Source organism: Pyrus communis, chromosome 8 (genome assembly GCF_041283825.1).
Source record: "Pyrus communis isolate YQ-2024b chromosome 8, ASM4128382v1, whole genome shotgun sequence".
NCBI lineage: Eukaryota > Viridiplantae > Streptophyta > Magnoliopsida > Rosales > Rosaceae > Pyrus > Pyrus communis.
In genome coordinates this window covers 21,313,541-21,333,848 of record NC_142572.1, presented here as the reverse complement: position 1 = coordinate 21,333,848, position 20,308 = coordinate 21,313,541, and the positions used below count along the sequence as shown (strand labels likewise).

Below are 20,308 nucleotides of genomic sequence, written 5' to 3'. Positions count from 1 at the left end.
TTTGACTTTCTTTACCCTTAAATAATTGTTGTTTGAACTATTCTCGAATGCATTTTTTCGTGTTAAAAAATGGTTTAACAACATACTTGAACGTAACAATTTTTTGTTCTCTTTACATCTAAGTTCGAATGTAATATCCCACATCGTCCAGGTGAGTGATCCTTAAATGTATATTCTCATCTTTACCTAGTACGAGGCCTTTTGGGAGCTCACTAGCTTCGGGTTCTGTATGAACTCCGAAGTTAAGCAAGAGGGGGCTTGAGCAATCCCATGATGGGTGACCCACTGGGAAGTTGCTCGTGAGTTCTCAAAAACAAAACCGTGAGGGAATGGTAAGCCCAAAACGGACAATATCGTGCTACGGTGGTGAAGCGGACCCGGGAAGTAATCCGTCCCGGGCCGGGATGTGACATCGAATATTACTCAATAAAAGACAATGTTTTTTGAACAAAAACAAAAAGTTTCTCTTTTAAGTCAGCTTACTAAAATATTGATATGTGAATCTCTCAAATTCTTATTTATGTCTCACAGAGACATTTCACCTTTCTCTTGGCCACCATTGAACGATTCACCAGCGACAAGAATCAAACTCATGACTTGTCGTGTGGAATGCATACATTTTCCAACCACTAGACCATCCCGTGATGATTTTGTTCATCTGTTTTCATAGGATTCTTAATTAAATATTATAAAGATCACATTTATTTATGTTAATGTGTTTATTTTGGTGTGTTTTACAATTCACTCTTGAACACAAAAATAAGTGATACAAAATGCATGTTAGAGGAAGATATTTTGCAGAATATAAGTCAAATTTATGTGGGCAGCGAAATTAGTTAGACATATTAATACAAACGCGACAACAAATGTCCAAGTGGCCATTTTTCTAATCACATTTCGCATCGTACACTAACGACAAGACATCTTGGTAGTTGGATATCTTGTTGTCCACCAGATGTTCTAATCAATGAAGCTTACCTTAAAACTGAGAGTAACCATCACGGATGCCCATTTAATGATGACGAATTTTAGGTTTATATTTAACTTAACACGTTTTGGGTTCAATTTTTTGTCCTAATTAATCACAGGATGATGAGCCAAGAAGGTTAAAATGTCTTTATAGGTTTTTACGGCTCAGTAGACTATCTTAACAAAACCAATTTGTCAATTTGCGTCGGTTCTAGAAGGAAAGCGGCAATGACGGCCGGCAGAGGCGATAAAAACCGGTACAAAATTATGGTAAAAAAACCCAAAACCATTGACGAATTAGCCCAAGCCCAAAATATCATGGGCCTAGTTAGGCCCAAACACCTCTCAAGATTATTCATTTTTGACACAGTTGACTTAAAATCGGAAATCCATAATCTAATCCAACGGCTAGAATTCGAGGAGGCACAATCTGCTATCCAGAAGCCGCCAGGTTGGCATGAAAAACGATCTCCCGTCCGGAGATCTCAAGCCGCGTCAAAATTGCACCTCCCACCAAACAACAAATTCTCTGCACTCTTCCTCCTTCCCGTCAACGGAGATCTCTCGCCGGTGCTCGGATTGACTGGCCTTCGATCCGCCTCACTTCTTATATGTGAAGGTTAGTAGCGATCCCTACTCGGGTATTCGATCAGATTATATTGTGGATTTATTGTTGTTTTTTGTTCGTTCGGATTGTTTGAATGGATGAATAAAATTTCAATTTTTTTGTTGAAATCGGTGAATTTGGCGTATGAAATTGTGATTTACGAGATCTTGGGGGTGTTTGAATCGTTTAGTTTGAAACTCGAATTGTTGTGACTAAATCTATTAACTTTCATATGATCAGGAATCGCAAGAGAATTGATTCAAATTTCATAGAAATTTGTCATGATGGCGAATTTTTCCTACTTTTTAAAGATAAATTGAGGTTTAGATTTCTGGGTTTTCAGAGATTTTCCCTTTCTTGTTGTTTGATTGGAATTTTAATTACTAATTATCAATGGAGTATCTTCTTTTTTTTTTTCTTTTTTTTTTTTGAAGTCCGGGTTTAATTCGGTGCAATTGGGGCTTGCCTGAAATGGTGATGTTTTTGTGTTGTAGACCTGTGGTTTAAGGAAATTTTGATGTTTTAGTGGCTGGTTTTGATACGAATGAACTAATTCGTTTAGGGTTGTCCAGGGATGGTAAGTGGGTTCGGGGAATCAATGAGCAGGTCGTCCCAAGGGCCTTCATTCTCCGGCAGCAACAATAACGGTGACGCTGGTGATTTCGAATGCAATATTTGCTTTGAATTGGCCCAAGACCCAATTGTGACCCTATGCGGCCATCTCTTCTGCTGGCCTTGCCTTTACAAGTGGCTCCACATTCACTCCCACTCTCAGGAATGCCCTGTTTGCAAAGCCCTTGTAAAGGAGGAGAATTTGGTTCCTTTATACGGTAGGGGAAAGACGTCAACTGACCCAAGATCAAAGTCCATTCCTGGCATTAGCATCCCAAACCGTCCAGCAGGACAAAGACCCGAAACAGCTCCTCCACCAGAACAGAACCATTTTCCTCTCCGTGGATTTGGGTTCATGGGAGGGATGGGAGGTTTGGGCGGGTTTGCACCAGTTGCAACCACAAGGTTTGGGAATTTCACATTTTCTGCGGCTATTGGTGGCTTTATCCCTTCTATGTTCAATTTTCCGCTGAATGGGTTTCCTGATCCCGCCATTTACGGTGAAAGTGCTGGATTTCCTCATGGGTTCTCAAATGCATTTCATGGCGGTCATATACATAGACATCACCTCCGCAGGGGAACAGGTCAGGGACAGCAAGATTATAGATTGAAGATGTTGTGTATGATTGTTATAGTTTCAGTAATTCTTGCTCTCGCTTGGCAGTAGGTTGAATGCCAGTCTCAAGTCGCTAAGTTGCTAACTCGATATTAGGGTGTAATCAACCTCTTGCATTGTATATCTGCTAGTTCATCTTTTTTGTTCTCATCAGGTTAAGTGTTCATATTCTACTGTTGTCTGTAACGTTGTCGATTTTGCCTGGTTGTCACAGCATGGTGGTTCTGTTTCCAGATTCTCTCCCTACAACTTATTGCTTGTTTAAGTACTGGATTATTAGTAATTGGTGAACTTTACATGCAATGAATGACAGAACTTTGTATTTTTCGGCAGAATGCCAGTTCCTAATGTGTTAGTTCATTACCGGATAATTCGATGTATGCCATCCTTGCGTAGTGTTTTTGTGTTCTGAGCATTTCCCTTGAGGTGTAATGGATCTGATTCCCATCGAATGCTTAGCGTATTCTATACGTTCGGTATGAAATCTCACATGAATACGAAATACATAGCAGGTAGGCATCCATCAACTGTTGTCTAGTGATGCATTGTTTGTTTGCACCGAAAATCGTCAACTGGTTGTCCAGTCGAGCTTTTGACGATTTTCGTTGTCTTCCAAATGATTCGATCGACGAATTTAGCAGACATGTATCCATCCACTGGTCCCTTTTTCTAGCTTTTGTCTGCAATCTTGTAGTTTATAGTGAAAGAGGAGAATGCGATTTGATCAAACGCCGTAAGAATCTGAAAACCAAGTTGGGGAGAGGTTTTGTCTTCCTAAAATGGACATGGGCCTGGTCTGGTCTGTACGGACATTCTTCTATATGCCGGATGTATTTATCTACAAGGTTTTAAGTTCCAAGTTTATAGTGTTTTATCCCAGTAGCAGGAAGTAATTATATTTTTGCACTTTGATACGGGTTTGATTTTCACCGTGTTTCTTTTCCCTTAACAACTAATAATTTAACCCACTAATGTTTCGTTCGCCAAAAAAAAATTCCAAGTTTGACTTCTGAGTCTTTGAACGTGGCCGTATGCTGGTGCGCTCGAAACTCGATTTGTATGTATATTTGGAGGATTTGATTGTATGTACACGGCAGCACCGACATATTATGTACTCTTTCTTTTAATGTTCGTGGGCTACTTGGTATAATTTAGGGTCTCATTACTATGCTCGAGTTTTTGTTTTTATACATTGAAATTTTATACCAAGAATTTAACGGCAATAAATGTTGATATGTAATATACATCGGAACATAATGTGGTTCATTTAGTGACACGTACATGTCCTTTAATTTAATCTCATTAATAAAAATTTAAACGTTAAAAGATAAATTAAGTCAAAATGATGCGTGTTATTCAACGAGATAGGTCATAGAGATGCCATAACGAGATGAGACAACTTTCGAGCATGCACTTATATATATATGATTGACAATTAATGATGATTTTATACAAATCAATCATAAATGTATTTGAATTCTCTCCCCTCTCCTCCTTCTCCTATTTGAACGTTCAAAATTAAGCCACGTTATCATCTTATTTTATCTTGTTTGTAGAGAGAAAGAAGAAGAGGAAACTGAGAAGGAGGGGAAATATGTGAGAAAATCCAACTCCATTTGTAAGATATCTACCTGTCTACCTAGGGGCGCACGTTGAATTAGAAATTTCAATCCAACATGAATCGTTCTGAGTTTGAACATTTTCAATTCCGAAAATTTTCAAAAAATTTGAATAACAATTGGAATGTACATATCTCAAACTTAATATTATAGAAAAACCATGCATATTTTTATTTTTTGTATTTATTAGTATATTTAAATATGCTTTATATCGTATTTAAACCTAATATTTATGCAATAATTATTTAAATGCATGCAAGTCCCAAATTCCTAGTCTCTAGAGAAGCATGTGCGCTCATGGATGAACTTTTATTTAAGTTTCCTACCGCACATGTTTTGGGTTGTCAGTGTGTGACCACTGAAAACTGTTCAATGTACACATTTATATCAAATATCACTACCTGTTATTGGCATTCCGAAATAATCAGTTGTACTTATAATATTTCATTTTTATTTTCATTGTAAAACAATAGGAACGTAGAATGATTATATATCTTGGAGTGTTAACGACAAATTGTTTTGTTAAAATGTCAGAGTGATTGACAAACAATTTGTGTTAGTGATCACATCGATGTTGTTCTTTAACTTGCATTTTAACACTTACACAACACGATGAGCGTGGTCCGTAGAAGTTTAACAACAAAAAACCTCAGTTATCATTAGAAGTGGAACTGCTCAATATAATTTAAAAATAAAAATAAAATAAAAAAAGAAAATTTGTGATATGAATTTATGAAATTTAAGATATGGATAGGAGTTCTTGATGACAGTATTTATGGATAATCTTAATTTGTTTCAAATTGTACAAGCATGCATGTATGACATAAATGACTGAAAGTGCTTTTGGTGAGTTGATTTTGGATTTCAAAAGTACTTTAAGTGTTTTTTTTTTTAGGAAGAAGTATCAGATATGTACTTCTTTCGTAAAGCACTTAAGTGCTTTTTCAGAATCCATTTAAACTTTTAGTAAGGATTGGTTTCAAATACATTTTCATAAAAAATGCATTGAGTCATTTTAAAACTACTTCAACACAAACCTATATAAAAGATGATGCTTTCCATTTCTGTAGACTTTTGTATACATTAGTGACGGTGATGTTCATTTATGCAGTTACTGGTCCCTGACGAAGTGCTTTAATTATGTGCTTTTTAAGCACGGATTTTAAACGCGTCTTTTAATTATTGCTCACAAGTGCAAAAAAAAAAGGTTGGATTATAGCATGATTAGGTGATAAGAAGAAGAAAAGAAAGGAAAAATGATCATTTATTTTAGCTTGTTGAGGGGAATTTACGAGTTAAAATGTACTTAACGACACGTATAATCCACACTAATCCATTCGTTAATTAACGACGTTCAACTAAATTATGATTAAAAAGTGAGGGATCTGCATTTACCACATAATTATTTAGTTTAATACAATCGAGCTTTCCATGTCTCTTTTAGCACATGAATGTGACATAATATTTTCCCCTCCTCTGGAGTATGTTAGTAGAAAACTTGGTCTCGAAGCTTCAAGTTTTTTTCTTCTTCTAGGTTTTTAATTGCTTCTCATTTGAGAGGTATCAGTGGCGGAGTTGGGAAATATTATATGTAGGGGTAGTAAGAATAGTATGTTATGTGTGTAAATTTTTTTTGGACAAAGTAGCATGCAAATTGGTATTTCACTTGGTAGGTCTAAGGTCATTTGTCAAGTCATATTGCACACATGTCGACAGATGCCAACAACTTCTGATCGAGTTTGTTGATTGATATCTGTAGCTTTTGAGTAGGCGTGTCGACATATGTTAATGTATGTCGAGTGAGCCTATCGACATATGCCCATAGAAACACATAAAAAGGCATGAGACTAGCAACTACCCTGCCCAATGCTCATACAGACAATTCGTAGAGCAGTTAGAGGATAGCTTTCAAGGGCATCTCAGATTTTCAAATGGCAACACCTACCTCTTCTATGGAGAATTTCTAGGCTTGGGGGTGGATTCGCCCCTGATAGGTATCAGTAGCTCAAAAATAGTTCTGTCAGACTGCGATACATCAACATTTTGAGAGGTATTAATAACAAGAAAATAAGGGAAAGAAAAACAAAGTAAAATGATGAGAAAATTCATTCTTAAGAAGAAACAAGTGGATTGACAAATCGAACGTATAATCAGATATTTATTCACTGTATTAGTATTTCTTTCATCAAATAATATGTCCTACATGACACAAAAAAAAAAAAAAAAAAATATATATATATATATATATATATATATATATATACAAACAGAAATATATCCCGATTGTTCACAAAAATTTCTCGATTCAATGGAGCATCAACAAACTACTAATATACATTATCTAGGTCTTATATAGCGAGTTCATTTTGGTGTACGGTCTTAGTCGTATAATATAAAAGACAGCCTTACGAAATCCCTAAACCAATTCTAATTCTTTGGTATGGACAAAGAATTACTAGTAGCCACATTCTTATTACAAATTGTTATTATTTTTTCAAAATATAAAAACTTAAATATACACTTGAATTTCCTTACCTAATAAGACATAATTAATAATTTAATTGTCAAATGCATCGAACAAAAGTTTCAAAGACTAGATGATTATTCAAAAAAAAGAAGAAGACTACTAGATGAAAACTTTTTCGAGTCTAATAGTTAAATGTCTTAAGTTGGACGATATAATTAATATTTAATGAATTAAGTGTGATATTAATATAATGATAAACATTGAAACGAGCAGATTAATTATACTTCATGACAATTTGAATTCGAAAGATGTACAACACTTTTGTCGAAATTTTTATTTACAAGTTACAATAGGGTAAAAAATAAACAAAATGAAGAAGATGGGATGTAGGAGGTTCAACTTGAAAGATAGAGATGTATCATCCTATCACATATCTCACTCATTAATGAGAACTCAACAACTCCCTCCTCCCTCTTTCCTTTGAAATATATTCTTTTAATCGAGAAAATTTTCAATGCCGAGAACATGACCTGGTATAATAAGTGTCATAATACAAGTGATTGAAATTTCTTTTTAACATATCCGAACACTTATATTATAACATTTGGTGTACCAAATTGTGTTTTTGGCACACTAAGAAACCTTTTAGTTTAATCCCCCCCCCTCTTTTGAGTCCTTTCCCATGCCCTGCACACAGTTCACCCCATCATCCACCCCTTCATTCCATTTCCAATTTTCCAAATTCCCAAATTCCCAAATTCCATCTCTTTTTTTTGTTTTGTTTTTTTTTAAATTTACAAAAGACCCCACAAAAGCGTGTCCTTTAAAATCCCCCTCCTCATATATTAAACTTAAAATCTACGCCCCATCATCTAAAAAATATTACAGATCTCATTGCATCACACTCCCTCCCTTTTCAAATTATGCCCATGCCACCTCCACTCCTCCTCCTCGCCCTACTTCTCTTCCTCTCCCCCGCCACCGCAACAATTACCGCCACCCAACAGTTTAGAGAAGCACCTCAGTTCTATAACTCCCAAGACTGCCCTTCCATCACCACGCTCCCCGACGTTGACGTGGACCCCGACGAATCAGACGACGGCCACATGATTTGCTCTCCTCAAGCAGTCCACGTGGCAATGACTCTCGACACCGCCTACATCCGCGGCTCCATGGCCGCGATCCTCTCCGTCCTCCAACACTCATCCTGCCCCCAAAACGCAGTCTTCCACTTCGTCGCCTCCGCCGCCGCCAACGCTTCCCTCCTCCGCCAAACAATCTCCACCTCATTTCCCTACCTGAAATTCCGAATCTACGGCTTCGACGACTCCCACATCTCCGGCCTCATCTCCACCTCCATCCGCTCCGCCCTCGACTGCCCCCTCAACTACGCCCGATCCTACCTCGCCGACCTTCTCCCCTTCTGCGTCCGCCGCGTCGTCTACCTCGACTCCGATCTCATCCTCGTGGATGACATCGCCAAGCTTTCTGCCACTCCTCTAGGAGGCGTCGCCGTCCTCGCCGCCCCGGAGTACTGCAACGCCAACTTCACCTCCTACTTCACCTCCGCCTTCTGGTCGAACCCCTCCCTCTCCCTCACCTTCGCCGACCGCCACGCCTGCTACTTCAACACCGGTGTCATGGTCATCGACCTCGACCGGTGGCGCGGCGGAGACTACACGGCGAAGATCGAGGAGTGGATGGAGCTCCAAAAGAGAATGCGTATCTATGAGCTCGGATCCCTCCCTCCGTTTCTTTTGGTGTTCGCAGGGAAAATCGCGCCAGTGGAGCACCAGTGGAACCAGCACGGGCTCGGCGGCGATAACTTCAGGGGGCTTTGTCGTGATCTACATCCGGGCGCAGTGAGTCTTTTGCATTGGAGCGGAAAGGGGAAGCCGTGGGCCCGGCTGGAGGCCAATCGGCCCTGCCCGCTCGATGCTCTCTGGGCTCCTTACGATCTCTTGGAAACGCCTTTTGTGTTGGATTCTTAAGGCGGAAAGAGGTGGCGTCTTGGGGTAGTCGCAGAGTCGCAGCTGAGACTGTGAATTGTGCGTCGTCGTTTTGAGGAACGTGCGAGCTCTCGTGATGATCAGTCTTTTGGGATTTGTTTGTAGATTATACTACCGGTATTATATCTGGAACAGAAAAAAAAAAAAAAAAAAGTACGTAGCTGAAGCTGATGATATCTGATAAATATCTGGGGGAAAAATAAATTAGTCCGGAAAAAAAATGGATTAATGTTTATGAATTTCCCTAATATTGTTTGTTAAAAAAAAAAATCAAGGTAATCTTGATTTCAATGAGTTTGAGATCTAAAATCTTGTTAGTTTGATTTCAATGAGTTGGAACTGATGATAATACAGATATGTCTTTTCTTACTAAATTAATTAGTTGCGTTTGATAATTACGCTTAATTATCAATTGTATTAATCTCACTCTCTTCTTACCATGGATCAAAGCTACCTAGGTACTACTGTACTGGTCCAGTACTAGCCAGATTAATTATCCAAACCTATCAACTGATTTAGAAAGATTGTGTAGCTCCCTATTGACTCACGAGTCACAATCAATGACCTAATGTTTTGCTAGTGTATTATTATTGAACTTTCTAACTACATTAAATACAGTCTTTGAAGTCTTTTCTTATTATTTTGTACCAGTAATTTTAGAGAGATCAATTATTTTGATCGAATTTTGTAAATTATATGATATAATTGTTGATAATTAAATTATTACTTAAATGTTGAATAATATGTTCATTTTTTGTATTAATGACAAATAATATAATTTGTAAATTTAATCTAAAAGAATTAGTCTAGCTAGTATTATTCTATGTAAGCTGAGACATGGATAAGAGGATGACATTTTATACCGTACACTACTTAATTGCTGCAAATTCGCTAACAACTCCTAGCCTCCTACTGCTATCCAATCACTTTTGAACACGTGTTAAAATATGATTATGTAACAGTGAAAGTTGCTGCCGAATTTGCAACAATCAAGTAGTGTTCTTTATCCTCTCATTAACCCTAATACCTATACTCTAGTGTTATCCTCTCATTAACACTAATATGTACACGGTAGGGCCAACTGGAGTATTTTTCTGTGTTTGTGTATTGACAATTCAACAATACCAGCGCAAGTTGGAGTTCTCGTTATTGCAGGAACGACATTAATTAAAAGAAAAATCAATGAAAAATGTTTGAAAATTTTAAATTTTAATGATAAAGGTAAAATAAAGGGTAAATTGACTAATATTAGGATTGACTTTTTAATGTAAAAATGTGATTTTTCGTTAAAGTGAATAATACATGAAGTTTTTCGTTAAAATTTCCATTAATTAAATTGTTAAGTAATATTTCTTATTTTTTAAAGTAAATTACAATTTGATACATATATAAATACTATAAATAAAAAATATTACTCTTATTAGATTTTTTATATCACATATTGTACTCTCTCTCTAATAGAGATATGACAATGTTGGTATGTCCTACTTTTATTAGAGAAAAGAGATGATACATATGTGATATGAAAAATATAATAAATATAATGTTACTCTAAATATAATACCTTAAGGCCTCGTTTGGCAGCTCGGACTGTACTGACTATTTTTGTTGAATAGGATAAATAGCCACTGGATAGTACTGACTAAATTAGTCGGGCGTTTGGTGCAGTATCGGACTAATGATCGTATTATTTATACTGTGTTTGATTTTATACCGGACAGGAGGAATCAAACTTAAAATAAAATTAAACTTAAAAACAATTATAAAAAAAAAAACAGAAACCATCACTTTTGTTCCCAAATCTCTCTGCCGCACCCCTCAAACTCCCTCCCTCTCTCTCTCTTCTTCTTCCCCGACTGCAGAAGAATCCCAAGTAAATTCAAACAACCAGTTGCGGAAGAATCCCAAATTGAAATCATCTCTCCGCCACACCATGTTTCTTTGCAAGACCCAGTTACAGGGGAGGACGGCGAGTAGACGATGAGGAAGGCCACAAGGAGAGGACAACGAGGAAGGTGACGAGGACTAAGAGAGCAGAGATGGCGAGAGAAAGTGACGGCGACAGAAAACGACGGCGAAAGAAAGCGACGAGGAGGACGGCGATGGTGAGAGAAGGTGATAGGGAGGACGACGACACCAAGAGAAGGCGAGAGAGAGAGAGAGAGGGCCGAGTGAAGGTGAGAGAGAGGGGGCCGACTAATAATCCGAGCATTTTGGTTGGTTTTATTAATCCGGTGTATACCGTGTTAAATAAGCAGACCGATTAAATTAATCCGGTGCTTATTTAGTATGAGTGAACGCCAAACACCCGCGTCTGTATAACTAGTCATATCCGATCCTTTATCCAATCTGCCAAACAGGACCTAAGATTCCACATATTAAATTGTAATTGTTTAAAAACATGAACGAATGAATATATAATTCCCACACATACAAAAAGGAAAGATATAAAGAAGAAATGGTTTGATGATAAATCATAGAACCAATTGTTTGATTGCCAAATCTTTTGTACTTAAAATGAGTGTGTTATCTCTGTGACCTAAATCATGAACTATACATGTTTATAAACTTAATTTTTTAAAATTTTATTTTCAAAAACTTAGTATATGTCAAATAATAATTGTGACAATAGAGAAATTACACTCATTTTATGTGCAAAATTTTTGATGTTCATGACTTCAATTATTAAATAAGCTTCAACCCAATAGTAGATATCATACAAAGCCAACCTGTACAATCTTTATTCGAAACCCTTTTTCATTCTAATTAAATTTAAAAAAAATATATACTTTTTCTTTGTTTAAAGTTTAAAAATATGTGATATTTCGTTGAAGATACGAAGTGTCGGTAGGAGCGGGAAAAGGACAAGGAAAGAGGATGGCAAAGTCGTAAAAAAATAATGGAACGCGGCAAATTTTTATGCCAAAAATTAGTACGGCAAGATTAGTACGGCAAGCGAGAAGGGCTCAACCAGGTCGTACGTTTAGGAAAAAATTTTAATTATGACCGAAATACAAGTGGTACATTACGTGTTTTAATAGAAGTGGTGGAAAATTTTATTTTTTAAGTTGTTAAAAAGCACACATATCTCATTATTTGTACAATGATACGTGGTGTATCATTTCGTGTACCGATCACATTAAAAAATCTCGATAAGCCCTGGGGCCGTGGGTCTTACCTACTTTCAGGTTCGGTTTTAGAATTAAGGCCGCCGGCATAAAGCAGTTCGGACACGGAAACAAAACAGAGATCCTCTTCGGATGTTGTTCTTTATTTCCATTTGTACTTTGAAACCGTATTTCTTTTTTAATTTAATAATGTACGCATTTTTTAATTTATATGAATAATTAGGAATATATATAATTTCAATCTTAATTTTGTCAATAAAAAAATTAAGTCTTAATATTCTATAGGTGGTTGTATAATTACCTACAACCAAATATTTCAGGCTGATTTCTTTCATCCAAAGTAACCAATATATAAGATATGAGACATGATTGATAGATACTTTTTAATATGTCCATGATAGATAATTCTTACTTTATCACTATCATCACAACAACCCTCGAATTGAAGAACATTTAGTTTTTTTATAAGAGATTTGTAGTTTAAGTAATTAAATATGTTTATACATGCATTTAAGTCATGTACCAAACGAATAAGTGACTAATTAATACAATGAATAGTTGTCAAACGTACTCCTTCATGAATACGTGTGTCGAAAGTATGAATTTCACGATGAAAAAAAAAAAAGAAGAACAAATCTTTTGTGTTCTTATAAAGAATTGAACTACTTTTCATTATATCAACAATTAATTTTATGGTTTTTGAATTTGTTAAAAGGGAGAGAAGAAAATGACTGAATATTCTCTCAAAAGCAAGTAGCTTTGTGTTTCGGGCCACCACCCCTCTTATGAAACCACTTACACTACTTGAAATGATGTTTGAATAGAAGTCTGTGGTGATGCACGACGGAGGAAGTGGTGATCAATGGCGGGACCTATAACTTTGGCCTGCCACGGCCCCATGAATTTACTACAAGGATGGCTTTGTTCCAAAGAAAGGGATCCTCTCTGGATCCCTTATTCCTAATCCACAAAATCCGGAAATCCGAGCCATTGAAATTTGATTCAACGGCTAAAAACAAAACCTACTTTAAAAGTTATAATAACTTTAGCCGTTGGATCAAATTTCAATGATCCGGATTCCCTGATTTGATAGATTTGAAGAAATGGATCCTCCTCCGGATTCCTTTCCTTGTTCCAAGTCACAATCAATATAAGTGCATGCCAAGCTTTTTCTTTTTATGTGATAACATTCCAAAGCACTTGTTAACTATCACCAATTGACCTAATCCACATATGTACAATCCGCATGAAAGCCTTGAGCTGTTCCAAGGGTTGTTTTTGCTAGGGTTTCAGTGGCTGAGCTGAAACTCCGTTGCCGGTAAACTTACATGTCTTTCTTCACATGGAGGTGTTCCCATATTTGTACGCAGAGAGGTGGGTACTGATGTTAGACGTGGCATATTCTTTTTGCCTGTCAAATTTGGAGGTGCCCCTTAGTCTACGTTTTTTAAGATGACGCATACCGCAGACCAATAAATAACCAAATTAAAAGATGAAACGTCTTTCTTTATTTTTTGAGAGTGGAAAGCTAGCATGTAACTATTAGCTGTCTTAATTGATGTCAATTGTTTCTGACTATCTTAATTAATCAAGAAAATTAGGGATTGTGATGGCAGGCTCAAATCATCAACGACCCATTTCATGAGGTTATTGGAAACTCCAGTCTCCTAATCGGAGCTCGGTTTTTTTCAATAGTTATGAACGAGATTATGGTAAAGATTAAGCTGCAAAAAGATTCATAAGTTGTTGTTAACTAAGTTGAAGTTACCAAATTTTGAGGAGTCAGTATCAATTTATGCCTAATTGCTCCAAATTCTAATCATATTTTTTAAATGAACCAGAGCCAACCAAGATTGATCTTGTAAAAGATCCGCAACAGAATGAATACATTTATTTTTCAAATGATTCATATAGTCAAGGGTACCCATTCCAAATTTCATTCCAATCAAATGATCCGCATTTGTCAATAAATCCCGTGGTAACAAAAATATATAGTTTTGAGATATATCAAGATTCAGCCTTCGGTTTATATTTATTTCATCAACCAACCTTCTTAATTCACATCTTTGTTCTTAATTCACATCTTTGTTGAAAGAATTCCTTTTTTAATTCTTTACATAAGAATTCAGAAACTACTGGATCTCCACCTTCGCAATAAGCAAATTGTTAATAAAACTCCATCTTTTGACCCAATTTTTTTTCTCCTTATCTTCATACTTAAGTTTATTCTTAAGGATATCACATCGTTTCTTTTCAAAAAGATAAGTACTAAGTTTTCAAAGTCCACATGAAGGCTCAGTTTACAAAGGTCCCATTGTGTCTGCTAAATATAATTCAGGGAAAGTCTAGAAAATGAGAAGATAGGGCAACAAGTCAAATTGATAGAATTACTTTCACATGGAAGTATGGAACTCCCATGTGTGCTGCAATCCCAATAGATATATAATTTCCTACTTACTACTTTGTTGCATTTTGTCCCACATCGGGATTCCGGCAATCAACAGAAGCCGTATGGTGCATAAAAGAAAATTGCGGTTCGCTGTTAAACTCATACCTTTCTCGGCCTTTTGGCTAAGATCAAGTGTAGTATCTGTTCTTATCAGTTTAATATTTGATATGTGGATCATCGATTCACACGATATTAAATTAATTTTTTAAAGGGGAGGGTTCATTACAGTAGCTTGCTGCTGGAGCTCTTGTGCGTTGCCTTTGTGTTACACTATTGCATTGGCTGGCGCACCCTACCAAACCAGTTAAAGGTTTAGCTGTTTAATCGACAACGCTCTTCCAACACTAAGCGAACTAGAATTCACTTTGTTGAATCGCAAAGAAAGCTAATCTAAGAACTTACAATATTTTTTTTACTAAGCGGTGAAAACATAAATTTCAAATTTTTGACGAACAGCAGAGATATCTCATATTTACATGGAACAAACTTCGGTCGGAGGTGTTTCCTAGGGTATTTCATGCCTTTGGTTAGGAGTTTGTGCACGACTGCTGATCCGGGCAACGCCCACTCAAGGCTGAGATCGCGGATGGCGTCGTGGGACCAAAACACATGAAGTCTAGTCTTCGTGAGGGTGGTCGCGCTATAGAATTTCTCCTCTTTGAATCGCTCAATCTTCCATCATCGGTGCTGTGACTGATGACAGATTTCACCTCCATTAGAACAATCGAGTCAAATAGATAATATGCAAAGTAAGTTGGATTTTGTGTGCATGCACTTGTAATGTCATAGAACATAACAGAAGAAGAACAAAGCACAAACAATGCTGAAAATTTATCGTCTGCAATCTGCAGAATGAATTCATGACAACTTGGCAGTGTTTCAGAGCCCTCCAAATTGTCCATCAATTGTGAGAATTTCAAGCTAACTAATCCGTTAAGAGTTGGAAGGCTTCGTGAAATTGATGGAACGGAAACAAAGGAGAATGCATTGTGCGTTTGCGAGCTTTCGTCCCACATCGAACAGTGTCATAAACAAGGGAAAGCTCCGTGCCGTATAAAAACGAAAACGAGACTCTCGTTCAAGTCATACCTTTCTCGGCCTTTTGGCTAAGATCAAGTATAGTATCTGTTCTTATCAGTTTAATATCTGATACGTGAACCAATGGCTTACACGATATTAAATTAATTTCTTTAAGGGAAGAGTTCACTACAATAGCTTGCTATTTGAACTTTCAGGCGTCGCTTTTGCGTTGCACTACAGCATTGGCCTGGCGCACCCTCCAAATAGTTAAATTGTTTTCTGATGATACAGTCTACGAAGCAAAAACTCGGAATGTTTTACTAGTAATACAGGAATCTCTCGTATTTGCAGGAAACAAAATGAGGCTGCTTACCATGTGGCACCTTGGTCGCAAGCTCCGTATCATTCTATGAGAACAATCTTCGGATACGACAACGACTGGTGAATTACCAATTCTTCAATCAACGTATCCTTCTTCTTTTAGTTTTATATCAAGTAATCCAATTTCTAGCCTACATTTCATTGGAGCTCGAAAACTTTGTGAAATTGGTGGAACACGATGGTTGATTAATTCCTATACATATCTTTTAGAAGTGGAGGAACGAAGAAAGAATGCGTAATATCTTTGCGTGCTTTCATCCCTCATCGAGAGTAATCTAAAACAAGGTTATTGCAAGCCGTACAAAATGGAAGACGAGTTTATCTTCCCATAAAATTAACATCTAATACGTGAGCTAATGATTCAGTAGATATTAAACAATTTTTTTATTTTTTATTTTTTTAAGGCGAGGCTCCCGTTCGTCTTCTTTGCGTTGCATGACTACAATGGCATGGAACACCCAATAATTCTGGTTCAAACTTCTGCTATGAAACTATCTCAAACGCAGGAAGAAGGGGAGAATATTGAAACATTAGAGGGAAAAAAAATCCCCAACAGAAAAGGAAAAGTTACTGTATTAATTGATCTAAGTACATTGTCTTGATTTTCATGTTGCGAGGCAGATCGTGACAATGTGTCATACAAAACGACTTCGTTCAAGAGATTTTCATTTTGTTTTGGTTCACTTTTTATGCAATCCACTACTAGCCAAAAAAAAAAGAAAGAAAAGGTTAATCCTCCTAGTCATTTAATTGCCATACGACATAAAAAGCTGCAACTTATGGTGGTAATTATCAAGGGGCGGGAAGGGATCACCTGGCCCTCCGAATTCTGGTGAATTTTTTGGGTGATCTGAGTGCTGCTTTTTTGAAGGTTAGAATTGCTCTTTGTAATGCCTTCCAACTGCTTGATAAAATATTTCAAAGAGAAGTAGCTCTTTTTATTTATTATTATTTTTACATATTACCTGGCCAAATGATAGCTCTTTTTATTCATTATTATTTTTACATATTACCTGGCCAAAACATCGTTTGGGCCAAATTACTTTATAATAAAAAAAAGTAGACAAGCATCAACTTAAAATAAATAAATAAATAAATAAATAAATAAAAAGGGGCAAACCCGGAGGTTGCAACATTCCCAAACTCAATTCCTAACGCACAAACTCCTATGACCCCACTTCGGCAATCATGCATATTTGCTAATTACATTGGTTTTGGTTCAACTGATTGCTATTACTTCAATAGAGAGAACATTTTTCGCTATGAATATTGTGAAAAAGTTGATTACCTAACCGAATGGGAGATCAATGGTTGAGTGATAGCATGATGGTTTGTATTGAGAGCAATGTTTTTTCTTCCACTAAAATTGAAGTTATAATGCAGCGTTCACAAATATAAAAACGCTTTGTGGACAATTGTAACTTTTATTGTTATTTGTTTTATAAATTATGCATGATGAAACTATAATTTAATTTTTAAGATTATTATATATGTCTAAAAAAATATTTATGAATTTTTTAAATATAACCATATGAATAACTTTTCTTGCATGCGCCACTCATAATTACCCTAATCAGAAATCCAAGAATTAGAAAAGAAAAGGTTAAATAAAATCTTGGAAGTAATATTTGATGAGTCAATTTATACTATGTATTATTTCCTATTCTTGGTATATTTTGGTAAGATTTTGATACTTTGCTATGTGTTTTTATTGTAGGATATACGAACTTATTTTGAGCATAAAGTAATCAAACGGTGGAATTTTATGAGTGATTCCAATGGGATCGGGTTTGTAAATTTGTCAAGAAGGTTGTGTCAAAATTTCATAATTTTATCCCGAAACATCTGATCGTGGCGAATTAATTTATGCCCAGCGTGCAGTGCTGGCAGCTTATTTGCAACTTTTGGGCTGGAAGATGATGGATTTTGGACTTGGGCTCTTTTTGGAACTTGGAGAGGAGGTCCTAATCCTTAATTCGAGTTGTTTTGGGCCTGTTTTGGAGCCCTGAAAGTCTAGAAACGTGGCTATTTATTTTATAAGCAGATTTCTTAGTCATAATAGGAATGTAATTTCTAGTTATATTTTTATTATTTTATTTCCTAGTTTTTTAGAAAACCTTTTCTATGAGGGTTTTAATTTGGAGTAGTATAAATAAGGCTTTTTTAGCCATTAGGGAGAGGAGAAGAGAACGCACGCACACTTTAGAGAGTTTTTCAAGTTTATTTTCTAGGTGTTTTCTATCCTTATTCTCAATAATAATTTGTTTTATGATTGTTCATAACTAGTTCTTTTGCTAGGGCGAAGCCACGAGCCATAGCATGAATATGTGATTTTATTAATTTACTTATGAATGGATGCATGCTTGCTTTGAATTATTAATCACCGCGATTAAACTATCTAATTGTCTTAGTGATTCGCGACTAGTAGGACAAGTAATTTGATGCAATTTCTGTTGGAACATCACCTTGAAATTGAGGAGGGCTTCTTGTAATTAGTAATTGTAAGTTCACTTAAGGCGAACATCATACTCTTAAGGATTGCATGGCTTTTTTAAAAGGGTTTTCACAAAGCTTAATGAGTCTTGCATGTTTATATTTGATCTGAACATCACAGACGGATTGCATGTTAGATATACATTTTCTCTTGAACATCATGAGGAAAATATGCATTAGAAAAACCTAACTTTCAAAGCATATAGGTAGAAATTCATAAGTAATAGGTAAAATTGCATAGGATTGTTAATGGTGACGGCAGAACCCTAGTGTTTAAATTGTTTTCCAAAACCTTCGTCTTTTGCTTTCCTTACTTTGTCAATTATTTAGTTATTTTTATTTTTACTTCGTTTTTATTAATTTAAATCTCAAAATCAATATTTTACAAACTTTGTTTTACATAATTAATTAAGAGTTGGTGTTAAATACAAATTATTCATTCAATTCCTGTAGAAAACGACATTGTTTGAGCTATTACACTACGATAACCTTGTACTCTTGCAAATATTTTTTGAATGTTTTTATCCCTAATTTTGTAGGTGATAAAAATCCTATCAATATTAGTTGACAATAAGTCAATCTCTTAATTGTAAACCAGTTGCAGAGAAACTACACTGCACTTTCATGCAAACCAATTTTCCAATCCAATCATTAATAGGCAACTTCTTTGAAGGTTCAAATTCTCCATTTGACAACTTGTTTATATATATATATATATATATATAAATAATGTGTGTGTATATAAATATATATGGCTGTAACATTATATGTTCATCTACCTCTGGTTTTCTCTTACACAATTTGTAAAAAATGAAAATCCTGCACAGATACTCCAAGCTCTTGAAGTGGTTCTTAAACAGTAAGAATTTCAAACTAACTCTCCTCCCTTGCCTTCTTTCAAAACCCGAATCCGAAACCGAAAGCCCTTGTTCAACTTTCCCTACTGAAAATCCAAACAACGACATCACAAACAAAGAGCTTGCAAAAGTTTTTGATCATTTTGATACCAACAACGACGGCAAGATCTCCGGCGACGAGCTCTTCGCTTACTTCGTATCCGTCGGGGAAGCCATGTCCAACATCGAGGCTCAGAGCGTGATCGAAGAATTCGACAGCAATGGTGACAACTTGTTGGAGTTTGAAGACTTCGTGAAGTTGATGGAAAGAGAGGGCGATGGCAACGATGATCTCAAAAGGGCTTTTGAGATGTTTGAAGTTGACAAAGGTTGCGGATGCATAACGCCGAAAGGATTGCAGAACATGTTCAATCGATTGGGAGATGCCAAATCGTACGATGAATGTGTGTCCATGATTGGAGTGTTTGACCTTGATGGAAACGGAGTTCTTGATTTCCACGAATTTCGTAAGATGATGGTAAAAACTTGAACGTCGCGGTTTGTGTAACGTAACGCTTCTTATGCCAACAAAATATTTATAAAGAGTTGTTTCCACTCGGATGTCTTATCTCTCCACCCACTTTTTAATAAAAATTTTAATTACAAGTTTATTCATTTGTAAAATGATTGATAAGAACCTTAACATATATATAATAATAATAAAAGTGGGTTGCGAAAATATAACATGAGCCCTAGACTTCTATTGGGTTGTGAAAGGAATGGACAATATGCAAGCTGAATTTGAAAAAAAAAGATAAAAAGGATGAGGATAGAAGGAATTCTAGAATGAAAAACTGTGGATGCCCTTTCAAATTAAAGGGTAAGATGCTAAAGATGATGATTGGATATCGATGATAGTTATTAGAGTGCATAATCACACAACAATAAAGTATTTGGAGGGTTATTAATTTGCTGGTAGATTATCGTCGAAAAAGAGTTCATTGTTGGGGAAATAACATTTCAAAATTTTAGGAATAATAGTGGGTGGGAAATAGCATATTAAAGGCCATTTTAGGAATAATAGTAAGTGAAAAAATAGCAT

The 20,308-nt window shown here is 36.1% G+C and overlaps 2 protein-coding genes, 2 non-coding genes and 1 pseudogene across 6 annotated transcripts; all 5 read left to right on the top strand.

The window, feature by feature from the left end:
- The first annotated feature begins 1,380 nt into the window (after positions 1 to 1,380).
- LOC137717820 (uncharacterized) lies at positions 1,381 to 3,139 on the top strand. 2 transcript variants are annotated; one of them, XM_068457306.2, is made up of 2 exons: positions 1,381 to 1,588; positions 2,149 to 3,139. In XM_068457306.2, exon 2 carries the CDS (start codon positions 2,151 to 2,153, stop codon positions 2,853 to 2,855), a length of 705 nt encoding a protein of 234 aa, XP_068313407.2. In that variant the 5' UTR covers positions 1,381 to 1,588; positions 2,149 to 2,150; the 3' UTR covers positions 2,856 to 3,139. The 2 variants fall into 2 exon arrangements, with proteins under 2 accessions (XP_068313407.2, XP_068313408.2); XM_068457307.2 differs by having other exon boundaries at positions 1,416 to 1,588; positions 2,139 to 3,139.
- Positions 3,140 to 7,657: 4,518 nt separating this feature from the next.
- Positions 7,658 to 9,273, top strand: LOC137718281 (putative galacturonosyltransferase-like 1 pseudogene; annotated as a pseudogene). The gene has a single exon (XR_015965598.1). The product of XR_015965598.1 is annotated as a putative galacturonosyltransferase-like 1 pseudogene (transcript).
- A 5,304-nt stretch (positions 9,274 to 14,577) lies between these two features.
- On the top strand, positions 14,578 to 14,772 carry LOC137718879 (U2 spliceosomal RNA). Its single transcript, XR_011065962.2, has one exon. It is a non-coding gene; the product is annotated as a U2 spliceosomal RNA (small nuclear RNA).
- Positions 14,773 to 15,561: 789 nt separating this feature from the next.
- On the top strand, positions 15,562 to 15,757 carry LOC137718881 (U2 spliceosomal RNA). The gene has a single exon (XR_011065964.2). It is a non-coding gene; the product is annotated as a U2 spliceosomal RNA (small nuclear RNA).
- A 3,370-nt stretch (positions 15,758 to 19,127) lies between these two features.
- Positions 19,128 to 19,877, top strand: LOC137716813 (putative calcium-binding protein CML41). Its single transcript, XM_068456185.2, has one exon. The coding sequence runs from the start codon at positions 19,181 to 19,183 to the stop codon at positions 19,754 to 19,756; it is 576 nt and encodes a 191-aa protein (XP_068312286.1). The 5' UTR covers positions 19,128 to 19,180; the 3' UTR covers positions 19,757 to 19,877.
- Positions 19,878 to 20,308: the final 431 nt, after the last annotated feature.